We start from the raw sequence: 17,360 nt of genomic DNA on the forward strand, positions 1-17,360 counted from the left end.
GATGAGCTTATGCGACTGTAACCCACCCCGTCCTATGGGAAGGAAGATTCATTGATCACCTGGCCTACCCCCCACATCTTTCTTGGTCCTGCAAATTGGATATTGAGAGAGCGCACCTCGGCTGAGGAATGTGGTAGCTAAGAGGGGATGTGATGATAGAATTAGCTGCAGCTAAAATCAGTCTGGAGAAAATAAGATGCTTAAGAAAATTGTTGCCATGTGGCTTGCGGTTGATCTGTGGAACTCCCTTATGCCAGAAGTGGTCATTACCAGTCTTATAATAAGAACATAAGAAGGGGTCTGCTGGATCAGGCCAATGGCTCATCTAGTCCAGCATCCTGTTCTTATAGTGGCCAACCAAATGCTGATGGGAAACCGGCAAGCAGAACATTCTCCTCTCCTGCAGTTTCCAGCAACTGGTGTTCGGAAGCATGCTGCCTCCAAACATGGAGGCAGAGCATAGCCGTCATGGCTAGTAGTCATTGATACCCTTATCCTCCATGTATTTAGTCTAACTCTCTTTTAAAGCCATCCAAATTGGCTTTAATCAGTGTCTCCGGTGGAAGTGAATTCCATCGTTTAACTGTGCATTGTGTGAAGAAGTACCTTCTGAATTTCCCAACATTTAGCTTCATTGGATGTCAACAAGTTCTAGTGCAGATTTATCCTGTGCAAGTGTACTTAAAAGTGAGTTCTACCTTCAATGAACTTTATTCCCAAGTTAGTGTACATGCATATGATTGCAGCCTTAGGGTGCAGGAGCTTACTTGAAAGTAAGTGCCATTAAACAAAGTGTAATTTACTTATGACTAAATGTGCATTAGATCAAGCTGTGGTTTGTTTTTCAGCCGACGTAAGGCTAGGAGTATTGGTTGCTGAATGGAATAGTTTTCTCCTGGTTGTAGGTTTCTTTAACAAAACATTTGGGAATTCTGTTTTGCTTTTGATGTGGAATAACAGTCCTGCTTACATACTGTATTGCATTAAACTGTGTTTACCTTTTAGATCAGACAAAAGACCAGCCAAGTCTAGGGATCTCTCTCTGCCTGCTTAACTGTGGCTATCCTGGTTTATCTTTGAGAAACTGAGAAGCAGGATGCATGGCAAATAGACTCCCCCACTGTTTTCTCGCAGTATTTGGTGATCATACATACATATAGAGAAGGTCTCTGAACCTTCTTGCATAGGAAATCCCCTGAATGCTGAGGTTCCATGTGATGTTGTCATTACTAATGGCAAGTGGGAGACCCTTTCTCCATGTATATGACAGTAGCTAATCCTTAAAAAAACCCAAACTCTCTCTCCTAATGGTTTTCAATACATCTTGTGGCAATGATTATCCTAAGTTCAGTTACGTAAAGAAGTTTTTCCTTTTGTTTGCGAGTGGATGACTATGAAATGACTGCATGCTGTTGCTTATTGTGTTCCACTTACATGGGATGGAGTGAGTGTATGTGCACCAGCTCATCAAGTAGGAGAGAGGAAAACAGAAGTGAAAGAGATGTGGTGGGAATTTGTGCTTGAGCAGTATTGGAGAGGAACATAAAGAACTCTGGGAGAAGGTTCAGGTCAATCTGATGTACCAGATGGATCATCCTAGTCAGGCCTTGTATTGCAGGAGTCTCTGCTATGTTCTAGTGTCAGAATAGACGGCGTGCTCCGGTGGGTAAGGTGTTGGATTCAGCTTGACAAACTTTGAACCCTATTTCCTTTAGCAATTAAATAAATTAACTTTGCAGCATTTTAGATTAAATTGATGAGAACAATAACAAAGATGCAATAGATAAGGGGTTAGACAGCTGTGCTATCTGAGACCACATGAGGAGAAGGGCTATTGCTCAATGGTTGTGCATGTGCTTTGCATGCAGAAGATCCCAGATTCAGTCCCAAGCATCTCCAGGTTGAGCCAGGAAATGCCCATGTCTGAAATCTTGGAGAGCCACTGCCAGTCATTAGAAAACAGTGAGCTAGATGAATCAATGGTCTGTCTTGGGTATAAGGCAGCTTAGTTCCTTCTTAAGACTAGAATTCAGATCCCAGTTCAGTTATTAAGTGATTCATTAGAGACAGATCTCTAAATGCAAATGTTTGAAACAGCCCCCTCATCAACATCTTCTTGCACATGCAAACCTTAGGATGTCAATAAACTTTCTTCGATGTGATAGCTTTGCTAAATTTGTGGTTTGGCTTTCCTGAGGGTGGTCTTGGGACATAACCATTTTTCTGCTTCAGTCTCCCATCTGTAAAAAAAGTAGCAGTATGGGTTATCTCAGAGGATATTGAGGATGCTGATGATTATGTTGATTAGCTTGTTAATTTGTATCCTAGTCTTCCTCCAAGGATCACAGAACTCCTCTCAGTAGTTCATCATGCTAAATAGTAAAAAGTTGCCCAGATCCATGTAATAGATTTCATAGCTGAGTGCACCCGGATCCAGATCCAAGCCCAGTACTATAAGCTGATGCATCACACTGAATGAGAGAAAAAAATAGTGGTAGATGTTTTAACTGTAATTGTGTTTTAGAATAACTGTTTTTAGAATGCTTTTCTCTTTATTGTTAAATTGTTTTGTTGGTATGCTTGCCACCCTGGGCTCCTTTGGGAGGAAGGGCAGGATATACATTTATAACAGTAATAATTGGCTACTTAATCTTCTCATTGATACAGGTGAGCCTGAGACACCATTTCCCACCTAATTCATCTCAGACCATGAGTGACGCAACAGCTTTGAGGGTGAGAGATCCCTCTGGCAGCTGGACTGTAGAAGATGATATATCCGGCACAGATACTAACACTTTGAAACCCAAGCTGATGCCTGTATGTGCAGAGATGGCTCCTGAACTAATGGGCACAGGTTCTGTCTCCAACAGTTCCAGCTTGAGGAAAGGAAAAATATATCATTCTGGGACTGGTGGAAATGGCATAAGAAATTCTGTAGAGGAGGACAAGATCACCAGGCCCAGCTATGCAGAAAGACAACATGGTCAGTCTCCCCCCAAAAAAGGAGATGAAAAAATGGACTGCTGGCAGCTAGGAACCAACACCTGCATAGTTCCTCGTCCTGTGATGATCTTAAGTCCTAAGAAAAGGAAGCTGGTTCTACACATTGATTTAAACAACACCATCCTAGTGTCTGATGCTATCACTGGTCAGGACCCCAGAGCTGCTCTAAACTATTTCCTGAGTACTGTGACCTGGGGAAAGATCAGCCCGACAGGTAAGACAATATGGTATTATAGAGGTAGCTAAACTCGAAGTTCAGCGGCTGGATGAAATTGTGCAAGAAAGGAAATTTGCTTTCCCCACCCCCATTCTGAAAAATGGGATTTGTGATCCAGGGAAAGAAGGGATGGAACATTGTGAGGTCAAGGAATGTGCAGGGAAGGAGACAGGAGCTGGGTGTAGCGAAGAGATAAGTTAGGATGCTGTCCAGAATAGTGAAGTCTTGCTTGTAATCACTGGAAATCCCACACAATGCTCCTCTGGTTTCCAGGTGTTTACCAGACACTGTTCACACACATACTTCATGAGGACTAGAAGCAAGAATTCCATGTCAAAATATCACGTTCTGTGAGAACAATTACGGTTGAGCTTTTCCTCAGTCACATTTGTGTGTGTAATAAATACACATTTGTTTTTTGTTTCAGTCTATACATATTTCTTCAATGAGGTGTTTTTGTTGTGAGACTATTGAATATTTTTAGCCTCTGTACTTAGGGAAAATGCAAATGAATGTGGTCATGCATGTGTCACAAACATCCACTGTATACATTTGTAAAGCGATTAGTCACCGATGAACAATACGGCTCCTTCCACCTTTACCTCTACTATGTTACACGGTAACATCCAAGAAGCTAAGTTCTTCTTGGAATGGGCCCATTGAAATTAGTGGGTGTGAGGTAAGTCATGTTCATTCATTTCAGTGGTTCTGATTTCTGCTTTGAGTCTAACGTCAACTCCATATGTTTTTGGTTTTTAGTTATTGTTTGCAGACTGTGTACTCCATATCAAAAAATGAAGTGACATATCTCACAAGTTGCTGAAGAAAATAGTGTAATTTATTTACCAAAGCACTCCAATTTTCTATTATCATGCCTAATGCATTTTCAAGTATGACATACTGTTCATCAGAGGCCATCATCACTACTTGTCTCCTGCATGGGGAGTTTCTTTGTCTTTTTTTAGTAGAACACTCAAAATGCGTTATGCATAATAATAGAAAATTGGACTGTTTTTGTAAATAAAACAATTTTCTTCAGCATCTTATGCTAATCGCCTCTTTGCTTTGCGTATGTGTGTGTGTTAGAATTGGTACTGCCCTCTTTCTGGCAAGCTGTGTACTTTCCCCCCTTCCACATGCTGAAGAGGGGGAAAGGGTGGACAGCAGGTGGGGTCCCTGCCCTGCTGCGAGGGTGTAATCTTAATCTATTGCAGGGATTGCTAATTTGTAGTTCTCCAGGTGTTAATAAACTTCCAGTTCCCATCAGCCCCAGGTGGGACGGCCAGTGGTCGGGAATTGTAGAGCTGTAGTCCTACATCATCTGGAGGGCCACAGGTGAAATAAAGGTCTAGTATGGGTATGGCTCTCCGATTAGCCAAGCCAAACAGCTGTGAGTCTGGTTTTTAGAACACTGACAGTTGGTTCTTAGTGAGCATGCTTGGGCTTATCATTGACTTCAATGTTAAATTTCTTAAATTAATTAAAAATCAACTAGGCATTTTTTTAACTTTCAAACTACAGAAGATGGTCAGAGCATGGGGCAAGATCAGTAATAGGATTACAGGTACTCTGTGAACATGGCTGATTTTTAATTAATTTCAACAAATTGTGAGACCAATGACAGAAAAAAGTGAACAGGGGTGTGAATTTCTCTCTGAGTGTTTTGTGTATTGCCATGAAAACTGGAAATGGACTGTTTTCAAGTCAATTCCAATTTATGGTGACCCTATGAAGAGGGTTTTCATGGTAAGCAGTATTCAGAGGTGGTTTACCATTGCCTTCCTCTGAGGCTGAGAGGCAGTGATTGGCCCAAGGTCACCCAGTGAGCTTCATGGCTGTGTGGGGATTCAAACCCTGGTCTGCCAGGTCCTAGTCCAACATTAGAGGGTTGTTAAGCAAGCGTTTTTGAGTTCAGGACTACAAGTTTTGTAAGGTTTTGTTTTGAAATGAGTTTACAGGAAACATCAGAATGGCATGGGGGTATTTTCAATTTAACATTACAGTATGCGAAAAATCCATGCTGGCTATGGTATACGAGCTACTCCTGTGGCTGTATAATCTAGTCTGGCACTCTGCTGCAAGGATATCTATTATGCCACCCACAAGCCCTGTTTCTTTGTAGATCAAGTTCTTTTGTTCTCTGTGAAGCTAACCTTATCAAGGAACTGTTGCTTCCTGTTTCTCTCCATAGTACATTTACATATTGTTGGTCTCCTCAGAATTAGGTTAAAGCAGTTCTCTCTCTCTCTCTCTCTCTCTCTCTCTCTCTCTCTCTCTCTCTCTCTCTCTCTCTCTCTCTCTCTCTCGCACACGTGCACACGTACACCAAAAAGCCAAAATTAACATATGTACCTAAGCGGCTTGACTTCAGGTAACCTCTTTCTGAATTGTTGCCGTTTGCATGAGAGATTCATAAATTCCACATATTTCTTCACCCCTCCCCCACATTTTTGGAATAATATTTTGTCCACGCTACGGTTTTTAGCTACGGATTCCCTCAAAATCCTTTGAAGGGGAGGTATGTCATTTTGTCTTCTTTGCAGTGATACTGTTTTACCATGTAGCTGGAAGGCCAGCAACAGAGTAAGATTTATAATAACGTTGTGGAGTCTCCTCAATGGGAGGTTTTCAAGTAAAAGGTGGGACGTGCATCTGTTCAAGGAAATTCTAAGGCAGCCTTGGCCAACCTGGTGCCCTCCAGATGTTTTGACCTACAACCCCCATCAGCCCCAGCCAGCATCTGCTGATGGGCGTTGTAGTCCAAAGAGTCTGAAGGGCACCAGGTGGGTGGAGGCTGCTCCAAAGGATGCCCTCATTTAGTGTGCTCTGTGTACTGATCTCCGACAGCTGTGCCCCCTACCCCATAGTTAATGGGCTCTCATATCAGATTGACGGGGCCTGGCAGTCTGGTTCCTAGCTTTCATTCCTGGGATGTCCAGGGGAAAGAGAGATCTAGCTCATGTTCTGGGTTGTGTGGCACAGCACCACCTTGGGACTGTGGGATGCTCCTGGCCTCAGTATCGAGAAGAGGCCTCGGTGCAGGAAAAAGAGCCAGGTGGGCATCTGGGGCTTAGCCGGGGTACTGCAGCACATCCTGTTGCTGCAGAGACAGACCATTTCCAAGAGACTGAGCCATGGCTTGTTTCTTTAGCAACTGATGCTGGCACAAAGAAAAATAGGTAGCAAAGTTCAGGCTGCATGCACAGTTCTCCCGAGTGTGTGTGCATGTTTTTTCTTTGAATCCCTACAGCTAGGTGGACTCGCCCTTTGGTACAAGAAATCCCATCTTTGGGTGACAGATTGGTCTAGAAACATTCCAACGCTCTGTTTGACTGTGAGCAGTTGGTAGAGACTTGTACGGTTTTTTTCCCCCTTAAAAAACCCCAACGCTGTCTAGCACAACATTTGGTATATTAATAACAGTGTCTAGCACAATATTAGACACCTTATAAATAAAAATGTGTAGAAACATCATCCTGAACCAAAAGAACAAGCAGTTCAGAGAAGATGAGCCTGGAAAAGTTTTATTGAAGGTTTTTTATGTGGTTTTAAATGGAGCAGGACATGAGGGTAGCCTGAGGAAGACTTGCTTCAGGCATAATGACCCGCTTCAGCAGGAGGTGCGGAATTTGGAGATGGGAGAAGAAATCAGAAGGGGACTGACGACGTTCATACGTATTACTTTTATATTCCACTCCTCTTCCAAGTTAGCTCAGAGTGGCACGCTTGGTTTTCTTCCTCCGCCCCGTATCCGCACAACACCTCTGGGAAGGGCCACAGCTCAGTGGCAGAGCATCTGCCTTCCGTGCAGAAGGTCCCAGATTCAATTCCTGGCATCTCCAGGTAAGGCTGGGAGAGACTCCTGCTTGAAACCCTGGAGAACTGCTGCTAGACAGTGTACCTGATACAGAGCTAGATAGACCAGTGGTCTGACCCAGTAACAAAGCAGCTTCCTCGGTTCCTGTGGGAGGCTGGGAGAGACAGTGTGTGACTGGGCCAGGGTCACCCAGCAAACGTTATGGTTGAACGTGGATCTGAACCTGGCCCTCCCCACTTCTAGTTGAAGACTCTTAGCTCGGCACCATCCTGGTGGCTTGAGTGCAAGAGAATACGGGGAAGTTGTTGGGACAGAGAGGCAAGGAGCCTTATCTGTACAGGCTGGGAAGCCCAACTGAATCAGACCACTGGTCCATCTGGCTCAGTATTGTCTGTACTGACTGGCAGCAGCTCTTCAGGGATTCAGAACGGGGGTGCCAAGGAGTGAGCCTGGGACCTTCTATGGCCCCTTTCGAGGTGGCACAGAAAGTGTTGAGTGAAGCAGCTCTGGGACCTAAGGTCAGGGATGACACAATCATCGCAATGGAGGAGAGAGATTTATTTGTTGTTGTTTTTGATACAAAGCATTGCTCCTTTCGTCTCTTGTTTCAGGTGAATGGCAATGGCTGAGCGAGTCCCCCTCCCTGCACCCTCCCTGCCAGGGTGCTGTGAGTTTTTACTCCCAGTATGGCCGCAACACCAAGTTCACCGATGTGCCCCTGGGGCGGCAGTTCTATGATCTTCACAGGCGCCACCTGGGGCTGCTGGAGTGGCAGGGCCAGCCTCACCCGCTGCTCTCCAGTCAAGACGAGCAGGCCAAGCACTACCACTTAGTGTTGCCTTCCTTCTTCCACCTCCTGGAGAGCCTGCACCAGGAAAAGAGGCGGTTTGCTGTCGTCTTCCGCACCTTCGGCACAGACCTGCCTCGTGTCCTGCAGGCGGTGCGCTGCGCCCTGGAGGGGGAACACCCCTGCTTCCCTGCCCTGCGGGATATCTCGGTGAGTGGGCAAAAAAAAAAAAAGCATGTTGGATTTCGCCTTGGTGTCGCTTCTCCAGTTGTGGCTTGCCTTTTCCGTGAGCCCAGCGGGTGTTTGCAGTTTGCTCAGCTGAGACTCTTTTGATCAGAATGTAACTGTGCCTGTCACCTTATTAGGCAGCTGACCTTTGCTTCTCCCCCATTTGTTCATTTTTGTAAAGCCTTTCAGCTGAATAGAGTGTGATTGAGTTTGTTCTGCCATGCAACCTCTCGGCAGGCTTTGGGAGTCTCTCTGTTGTGTCTCTGTGTGATGGCACTGGGTTCCTGTGAGATTTAGGTTTAGACTCCCTGATTCTACTCCCTCTTCCTGGGGTAAAGAAATCCTGCCAAGCTCATAGCTGTATGCTTGCTCTCACTGAGGGGTAGGCAGCAGAAATGAAATTCAGCATTTTTAAAATTAAATTGTCTGTCTTATAAGAAATGAATATAATCATGGAGATGCAGAACTCTGGATTTCATAGGGGCTCCCCTTTGTGTCCTGGTGACCAAGTTTGCCAGCATTATGCATTGCAAAATCTTGTTTGAAAGTGCAGAATCCTAGTGGCTTTGGTGGAATTCAGCTTTCATTAACAATAAATAGTTATTTAAAATAAACAAATTAAAATGACATGTTTCTGGTTCCTATAGCTGCAAAGAGAACCTTCAAATAATGGGTAGAGTCTATTCAAGGTTAGACCCAGAGAAATCCTGGCTATGGCCTCAGTGATCTCGAGGTGTTCTGTTTACCTATAGCTTCCTATTCCCTTTTATGGGCCCTAGTACCTACCTTTCCACTCCTACATACCTGTGCTTCCTCAGTTTAGAATGCTTTTAAATTATTTTTAGAATGTCTTAAAAATGTTCTTTATTATTATTATTGCTATGTTTGCTGTCCTGGAATCCTTTGGGAGGAAGGTTTGGATATAAACAGAATGAATGAATCATGTAGATGAAAAGAATTATGGTATATAAAGAGCACTGCAGACTTTAGCTTGTGCTCTTTGTGCGGCTGTGAGTGTTCCCATTTTACAGCTGAGAAACTGAAGCAAAGAACAATAAGCTTGCCAAGGCCACTAAACAAGATCATGATTAAGGAGGCATTTGATAAAAGTCCAGTATGCTGTCCATAAGATTGGACCACAGTGGCTCTCTGCCTAAACATAAGGCATTTATGCATGAAAAGAAACAAATTCTGCTGTCGGTTGAATTGGGACTTAAGAAGAGCAGGGGGTTGGACTTGATGGCCTTATAGGCCCCTTCCAACTCTACGATTCTATGATTCTAAGACCAAATAAATATTGTGACACTACTGCTGATGTTGTTTTATTGATAAGTGGAATTACATGTGGGTAGAATTCGATGTTATTGTGGCCTGATCTTTTGTCACTTTGTTCACTTCTGGTGTGTTGCAGGCTGCTGAGAGATTTCATCTGTGGCAACCTCTGTGATCTGTTAGGAGACCTTTGTTGATCATGAAACTGTATTTATTATATAATTATTACATTTCTATCCCACTCTTCCTCAATTGAGCTCAGGGAAATGCACAGGAGGGGCTATCCCATGATTATGCTTCCTATAACCCTGCGAGGTGGGTTAGGCTAAGAGTGAGTGACCAGGTCATCCTCTAAACTTCATGGCCACAGCCCACGTCCACTGCTCTGGCCATTATACTGGACAGGTTCTCTGACTGTTGCAGATGAGATGCATGTTTAGGAACAGTGTACCTCTAAAGATCCAATACTGAGAACATACAACAGGTGAGAGCTGTTGCTCCCATGCCCTGTGTGTGGGCTTCCCAGAGGCATCTGACTATGGGAAACAGAATGCTGGACTATGTGACCCATTGGTGCAATCCAGCAAGGCTGCTGTTCTGTTCATTTGAGCTCCAGCCTTACATGTAACACTGTGTTATCTGGGCAGACCATTCACACAAGAGGAGAAAGTTTCTGCTGCTAACATGAAAGTAGGCCAGCCTTTCTCAACCTGGGGCAGGATCCAATGCTCCTGGTCCACTGGAACAAAGGACATGTGCTAGTGGAACTGAACTTTCCCCTCCTATTCTCTCTCCTACAGCCTTCCATGCACCCTCAAAATCAGTTCCAGAGAATTGGAGGACCCTCCAGAGAAGATTTTTTTGGGTGCATGGGGGGGGGAGAGGAAATGGAAATGCTGCTGTGCCAGTGGAACTCCTCTGGCACTGTTTTGGATGCAACCTCTGGTGCCCTTCAGGTGTTGGACTCTCACCTCCCAACAACCTGACCATTAGCCATACTGGCTAATGGGAGTTGTAGTCCAAAGCATCTGGAGAATGTCAGGTTGGGGAAGGCCAAATGAGAGCTTAAGCTGTTTGATGGGACAGCCCCTTCTGCATTCAGATGGGACGTTTTCATGTTTCAGACACCTTGAGCCACTGGTCCATTATAGAGACTGTCTCTTTCTGTTCAGGATGATTCTTCATCTCAAACTCCTCTTTGCTTTGATGGCCTCACACTTGCTGTTGAGAGCTTGATAAGATAGTGATGCACACCAGGATCTGTGTTTCAGACATTTTTTTCCTCCTGTCTCCCTGCTACGCTGTGGTAGTTGCCCGTAGACCTCAGTCCTGGAAAGATACGTTGCAGCAAGCGAAAGGTGGTGGTGACTCAGGGGGTGGAGCGGCTCTCCACTGAAGATGGTGACAGGAGAATGCACCTGTACTTCAGCTCCAGGGAAGGCCTTTGTGGCTTCCAGGATCACTTTGGCTGGTGAGATATAAATGGAGTTTACTTCTTACTCTGTGGTGACTGCTGTATTTTTATTTAGGATTAAGTTAGTAAGTAAGTTACATTAATGGATATACTTTTTTTAGGCTGATACTAATTCAGTTTATACTAGCTTTCAAAAGCAAACTTGGCCAAATTTTTTAAAATTGCCCTCTTAGTCCATGGATTTCTCAGGTCCTTGCCTTTCCTGACAGTTGCTTCTTAGCTAGGTGAATGTCCATGGTCTAAATCAGTCTTCCCCAACCTTGTGCCCTCTAGATGTTGTTCAACTATAACTCCCGTTATCCCAATCACTTGCTATCCTGGCTAGGGCTGATGGGAGTTGTAGTCTAAAACATCTGGAGAGTATCAGGTTGGGAGAGGCTGTTACTACTCCTTTTATTTCCTTTCTCCAGCCTGACATTCCTGCTGTGCTGAGGCATTTTTTTAAAACTTTCTTTCCCTTACTGCAGGCATGGAGAATCTGTAGCCTTCCAGATGCTCTTGGACTACAACTCTCATTATCCCTGATCACTAGCCATGCTTTCTGTGGCTGATGGAGGTTGTAGTCCAACATTTGGAGGCCCACAGGCTCCCCACCTCTGCCTTACTGAGCTCACACCTGCCAGGATACTTAGAAGCTGTTGTTTAAACTGAGAAGTCAGCATTGGTTCTGTCAGCTGACACTGCAGTGTCCTGCTGCTGGGATTAGGATTTGTGAGTTCATCTTGCCCTCCAAGCACATGACGCTCCCTACCAGTTTAAACAAAAAACAAACTGCAGTAAATCCAGGTAATTCTATTGGGGATAACCCTCTTGCTTCACCATGCAGCCTGAAACATCTGTAACTTTGAGGAAATCTGTTCATTTCTGATCTAACAAAAATGACTCTTGAGCCATCTGGTAATGTAACCAACCAAAGCTGAGCATAGGCTAATTGCAATACTTTTATCATCTATTTGTTTTTAGTACTAGAAGGCATGCCCTAGACGTACTACAAAGCCTGCCCTTCCCAAGGCCTTTAGCAGACACTGCTAGTCCTAAACATAGTTGTTGTTGTTGTTATGTGCCTTCAAGTCAGTTACAACTTATGGAGACTCTATGAATCAGTGACCTCCAAGAGCATCTGTCATGAACCACCCTGCTCAGATCTTGTAAGTTCAGGTCTGTGGCTTCCTTTATGGAATCAATCCATCTCTTCTTTGGCTTTCCTGTTTTTCTACTCCCTGCTGTTTTTCCCAGCATTATGGTCTTTTCTAGCGGTCCTAAACATAGGAAGTTGTCTTATACTGAGTCAGACTAAGAAGTGCGCCTGGCAACTTCACTATACAGTTTTAGGCGAATGCTGATGACACACCTCTATACCCTGGCCTTTAACACATGAGACATGTATTTTTAGGGTCTACCCTATTTTGGGATTTTAGGTTGTTTTAACATTGTTTTAATGTATTTTAAAATTGTTGTAACCCACCATGGGACCTTTGGGTGGGTAATAAATCATGGTAATACATGATGATGATTAGCTGTCCAGCTCTGTGTTGTCTGCACTGACTGGCAGTGGCTCTCCAAGGTTCCAGGCATGGTTCTCTGCCATCCCTACCTGGGGATGCCAGGGATTGAACCTGGGACCTTCTGTGTGCAAGGCAGCTGCTCCATCTCTGAGCCGTGGCCCTACTTGTAACCTTTTCTCTGCAGCAGCTAGGACTGGGTTTTGTTCTGTGCTGTTTTATACAAATTAAAGGGGCGCAAAGAGCTGCAGTTATATGCATGATCCTATAGTGAGGGCTGTGCCTATTTCATCTGTTTGCAGTTTCATCTCCTAAGCACACTCATGTGGTGTCCTAAGAATCTTTTCAGATTTTTTTTGGGGGGGGGAACCAAGGTTCTAGTCACCATTTTGCACAGAAGCTTGAGAATATTTTGGTATTCTTGCAAGAGGGCTCAGAAACTAGAGAGAGGCTCCAGTAGTGAAGAGCTGGATTATGAACACCCAGCACAACTTCTGTCTATCTTTATTGACTGTTATTTCGTGTCCCACCAACTATCTTAAACTTTCTCTTTTGATCATCTCATTCTTTGCCAAAAATAACCTAAATGTTTTCAAGTCATGAAACATGAAAACAGAATACATTGTGTAGTATAAGAATAGATATATTAATTGAATTGGGATTTGTATGCAGGAAGAACATATAATCACTACGTGCAATAATTTCTTGCATTCTTGTTGCTATTCTTTGCAGTGGAAGGGGCAGGGTGGGTGTCTCAGCAGAGCTGCATTAGAGGCTTTCTTCTCAACAATCTGGGAAAATGCCCTGAGAAGTTCTGATTGTGTGTCTCATGCTGTCCTACAGGTGGGCCAAGAATGAGTTCTCTAGCCAAGGTGGGAAGCCCCTTTGGATTGACCCTTATGACGCAAGCGTCCACCACATCTGTATTGATGACAACATTCGTCTGAATGATTCTGATACCATCATCCACCCTCAGGTATCGTTGCTGGGGAATGTTGCTCTAACATGGTTCAGTGTTAAAATAAAATAAAATTGGATAATGCCTGCTTTATAATTCTCTCATCCTCACAACAATCCTGGGAGGTAGCCTAGGCTAGCCAGAGAGATTGTGGTCAAGGTTTTGCGGCTGAGTAAAGACATGTACAGTAGGGCCCCATTCATACGGTGGGTTATGTTCCGGACCCCTGCCGAAAAGCAAAAACCTCTGAAAAGCGGAACAAGCGCCGTATGAGTGGGGCTTTAGTCTAATTGTGTCTAATTGAGACTGTTGCATTAGCAAAGCGCCGTAAAGCGAGGCCCTACTGTACCTCTGACTTCTGCATCTCAAACTGTCTGCCATCCTCAGGTAGGTAGTGGAGGCTGTCTCTTTGGCTGTCTTCTGAACGCCTAGCTTGGTAAGGGGGAAAATGCTCAGACAGTCCCAAAGGAGATGGGGAATGGGCTTAGCTGCTTGTCAAAACCGCAGGTGATTATTAGAGGAGAATTGTTTGCTGGCACGGAACAGCAGGTGCTTGATGCCTGTTCTCGCTGCAGATCTCCCTCTGTCCTCAGCAGGCATGAGTCATTCCCCCTCCCTGCTGGAGTCCAGCAGTCTGCCTCTGTGTGGCCCGAAGCTCATTCATAGCACTGTGTGCTTAAAGGGCAGCTTTCACACTGGAGCATGCTCAGAAGTGAAATTAAGGGTCAGGGAGGGGGTGGAAGAGGTGCTCTGGCCATTGTTGCAGCTCTTTGTATATAGCTAAGAGCGTTCCCTTCCAAGAGGAAGAGAGAGCCTAGGAGGGAATGCACCAAACTGCTGGCTGGACTGGAAACTTGAGGAGCAGCTGGGCAGGAAAGGTTAATTGGTTTCTGCTGGAGTCTGGCCACCACAATAGCCTCTTGGGGCTCTTTGCTGCGCTGCAAGTGGAAGATTGCTTTGGGCCCTGGGAGGCTGTTTGGAAATGAAGGAGTTTCTTTTCTTTACGTTGGGTCCTTAGAGCTGGTCAGTAATGTAAAGAGCTCTTTGTGGAAGATGCAAAGAGCTTCTAGCACCACCCCCACCCTGGCCCCATCGGCAGAATCGATTGATGTCTGAGTCCCTGTTTGCTGAGCAGGGCGACATTGCTTATCCATCCCTGGCCATGTGACCTCAGGTCAAATTATATTTAGGAAGCGTGCTCCAAAGACGACCCCTGGCGATTCTACAGGGTCTTGCTCATGCTGACTCCCAATCTGATCTGCTGGCTGTAGAAGCCAGGAGGGGTTTGCTAGCTGCATCCCCAGCCTTGGTCTGTCTCCCACTTCTTCCTCTCTTTAGTGCGTGGAACAGGCTACTTTACTGGTGTTTGTTGGCTGTTTTTATGTCTGGTTTTAATGTCTTTGTTTCTGTGTTTTTATTTTGTATTGAGTATACATTATTGGAACAACAACAACAACAATAATAATAGTGCTGCACTGCACTTTGCTTTCCTCTGGCAATAGTTATCCAGCCTGCTAGAGAGTGCTGGCTAGACGCAGTGCAAGTGGAGGCTGCTATGCATTTCATAGCTGCACAGAAGGGAGAATTTGGGGCTGGTGTCGCTTTCTTGTCAAGGACCCTGGTGGGAGAGATGCTGCCTGCCAAATTCTCCCAGAGGCCTACAGATTAGGACGCTTTAGATGCTGCTTAGTCAAGATGTGCACAAAGATAGAAGTTTGTCACCTGTAAAATCTCAAATCACCACCTTAGTTGTATCCCTCGTGCAAACTGGACAAGGGAGGACATTGCTGCCACATAACAGGAGAGCAGTTGCATTTGAATGACTTCCTTTAGCAGCCTCATTTTGCCTCATCAGCAGAGAATGCTTTTGGGGACAGAGGCTTGCAGAGATCCTCCCAGTTAGAGGGAACCCAAAGCAAATGTCTCCGCTCTCCTACCTTGGGCTTCCATCCAAAGTTCAGTTTGACCCATAGCTTGCTGCTGTCAGTCCCCAAAGGCTGGTCTTAAGATCCTAGGACCTGAGCCACTCATGTTTGACACTGACTGCACCTTTGCTGGAGGAGATGGTGTGTGAGAGATGAAAGTTCCCTTTCCTTGCCATTGTCCTAGCCAGCTTTAATAGTCAGTTTCTGTTAAGGCAGGTATTGGGGTTCAAGCCTGCTGGAAGCCACATGCTCTGGCCTCCTGCCTCCTAATCCCTTAGATTTAGGCAGGTAGATTCTTATTGCTCTGTAATGAGAGTGTGGCACTCTGCACATGCACAATGGCATCCTTTGTTGTTACTACTTGCATTCCAATAATGCTAGTTCCAGCATGTGCTTCTTACGTTATACCGTGGACAAGTGGTGACTGATCATGCTAATGGATCACTTCCCCACCAACCACAGTCTGCCCTCAACCTGCCTGCCTTCTTACTTGCAACCAGTCCAGGAGGTGGCACTTCCTGTCTGCTTTTTCCTCCATAGTCTCACTGTTGCCTGTGAGGCTTCCTTCCCTGGCTCTCCCTGTCAGGTTCCTACCTGCTCGTGGTTACTGCCTGTCACTGCTCGTTGCTTCTCCCTCTCCTCAAACCCCATTCTCAACTTCTCAGTTTCCAACTCCCTCTGTTTGTCTTTTTCCTCAGCCTCAAAGACCCGCTGTTTGTCTTTTTCCTCAGCCTCCATCCTCATTCTCTCAGTTTCCATCCTCAACTTCTCTCTCAAGTACTCTATATAAGCGGGATTGCTTAAATATCCTTCTGGGGTCTCTTCTCTGACAGGTTGTTTTTGCTGGGCAGTTGCAAATCCTATAAGTGCTACCCTCAATTCATCTACCCCTTTACCCTCGTGAGGTAAATTGAATGTTATGCACTTCTCCACCAGCTCCTCTCTTTTCATTTTTATATATTCAGCCATGGTGTTTGAGTTCACTCACTCTTTGCCACACACTCTTTGCCAGTCACTCTCACAAGTAATCTTGTTTTGTTATTTCTGTTTGCCACACCACTGGTAGGGATTCTCTAGTATTCGTATCTCACTGCTACAGCCAACACCTGTGATGTAATCTCCTTTGTTAGGATCTGGATTCTCTGTTGTTCGTATCCCACCGCTACTGCCACCACGTGTGATGCTTCCTTCCCTGGCTCTCCCTCTCAGGTTCCTACCTGCTCGTGGTTACTGCCTGTCACTAGGCACCACCAGGGACTCCACCAGTCCGGACTGCTCTCTCTTATGGTTTCTCTCCCCGCTCTAGCACAGATCTCAACAGATCCCCCTGCTAGGCAACCACCAGTAATGTCCCAATACTAGTATTCCCAGAGACTCTGAATACTGGTATTGTTATTCTCTTCACCACTGCCACCATTTGTTACAGTTCCCCTTCAGCCTTGGTCATTACCTTACCCTCCCTTCTGGTCTGTGAAACCCCAGCCAAGGATCAGGCCTTTGGTAAACCAAATTAAGTATTTATTACAGATAACAAAGCTAACAAGATTAACAAGATTTCTTCTTAAGGCACATAAGCATATGGTTTTACTCAATACTAATCCGAACTCCACCTCCCTCCTTCTCCACTCTCTCCTGTCAAACAACTCTCTAAACCCCACCAAGCAACCCACTCAGTTCTCTTCTCCCCCCGATTCCACTCTCACTCTTCCTTTTATACGTTCAGCCATTTTAAACACTCAGCCAATCATCTAGCATTCTACTGCCCATTCACTCCCCCTCCTCTTTCACTACTTACCATATATCTTCTAAACAACCAACACTTACCATATATACATTAATACAGGAACATCACATTGCCCCTTGTAGAACTCAGCAGGGAGGAGGGTGGGGACAGAACTAGAATGAGTTGGCTTTGCCCATCATTGGCTCTGGCTCCACCTACTGTTGGCCTCTCTGCCTTCCATCCTACCAGTCCCAGTGAGCACCAACCATCGCTGCCTTGGACTGGACCGGCTCCAAACTTTAGCTCCATTCAGATCACCAGGCTTCTGAAGACAAATGAGTTCTAGGCACCCTAAAGGTCCAGCATCTCTATATCTCTCTCAACAAAGTAAGCAGAGTTGCCATCCAAAGTGTGGGGATGGCTGCTTGCTCTTTTGTTGCCGCCTTCTTGTGGG

At 45.2% G+C, this 17,360-nt stretch overlaps 1 protein-coding gene across 7 annotated transcripts in view; it reads left to right on the plus strand.

Moving 5' to 3' along the window:
- Positions 1–17,360, plus strand: part of LOC133380810 (uncharacterized) — a 66,685-nt gene that overhangs the window by 45,169 nt on the left and 4,156 nt on the right. For 3 of the 7 annotated variants that reach the window (XM_061618859.1, XM_061618856.1, XM_061618857.1), the window contains exons 2-5: positions 2,668–3,217; positions 7,649–8,034; positions 10,635–10,795; positions 13,144–13,276. In XM_061618859.1, coding sequence (XP_061474843.1) covers positions 2,710–3,217; positions 7,649–8,034; positions 10,635–10,795; positions 13,144–13,276 — 1,188 coding nt within the window. In that variant the 5' untranslated portion in view covers positions 2,668–2,709. Of the gene's footprint in view, positions 1–367; positions 688–707; positions 774–1,637; positions 1,663–2,473; positions 2,495–2,667; positions 3,218–7,648; positions 8,035–10,634; positions 10,796–13,143; positions 13,277–17,360 lie in introns of those variants that run through there. The other 4 variants (XM_061618861.1, XM_061618860.1, XM_061618862.1 and 1 more) reach the window with 4 other exon arrangements.

Source organism: Rhineura floridana, chromosome 3, assembly GCF_030035675.1.
Source record: "Rhineura floridana isolate rRhiFlo1 chromosome 3, rRhiFlo1.hap2, whole genome shotgun sequence".
Lineage (NCBI taxonomy): Eukaryota > Metazoa > Chordata > Lepidosauria > Squamata > Rhineuridae > Rhineura > Rhineura floridana.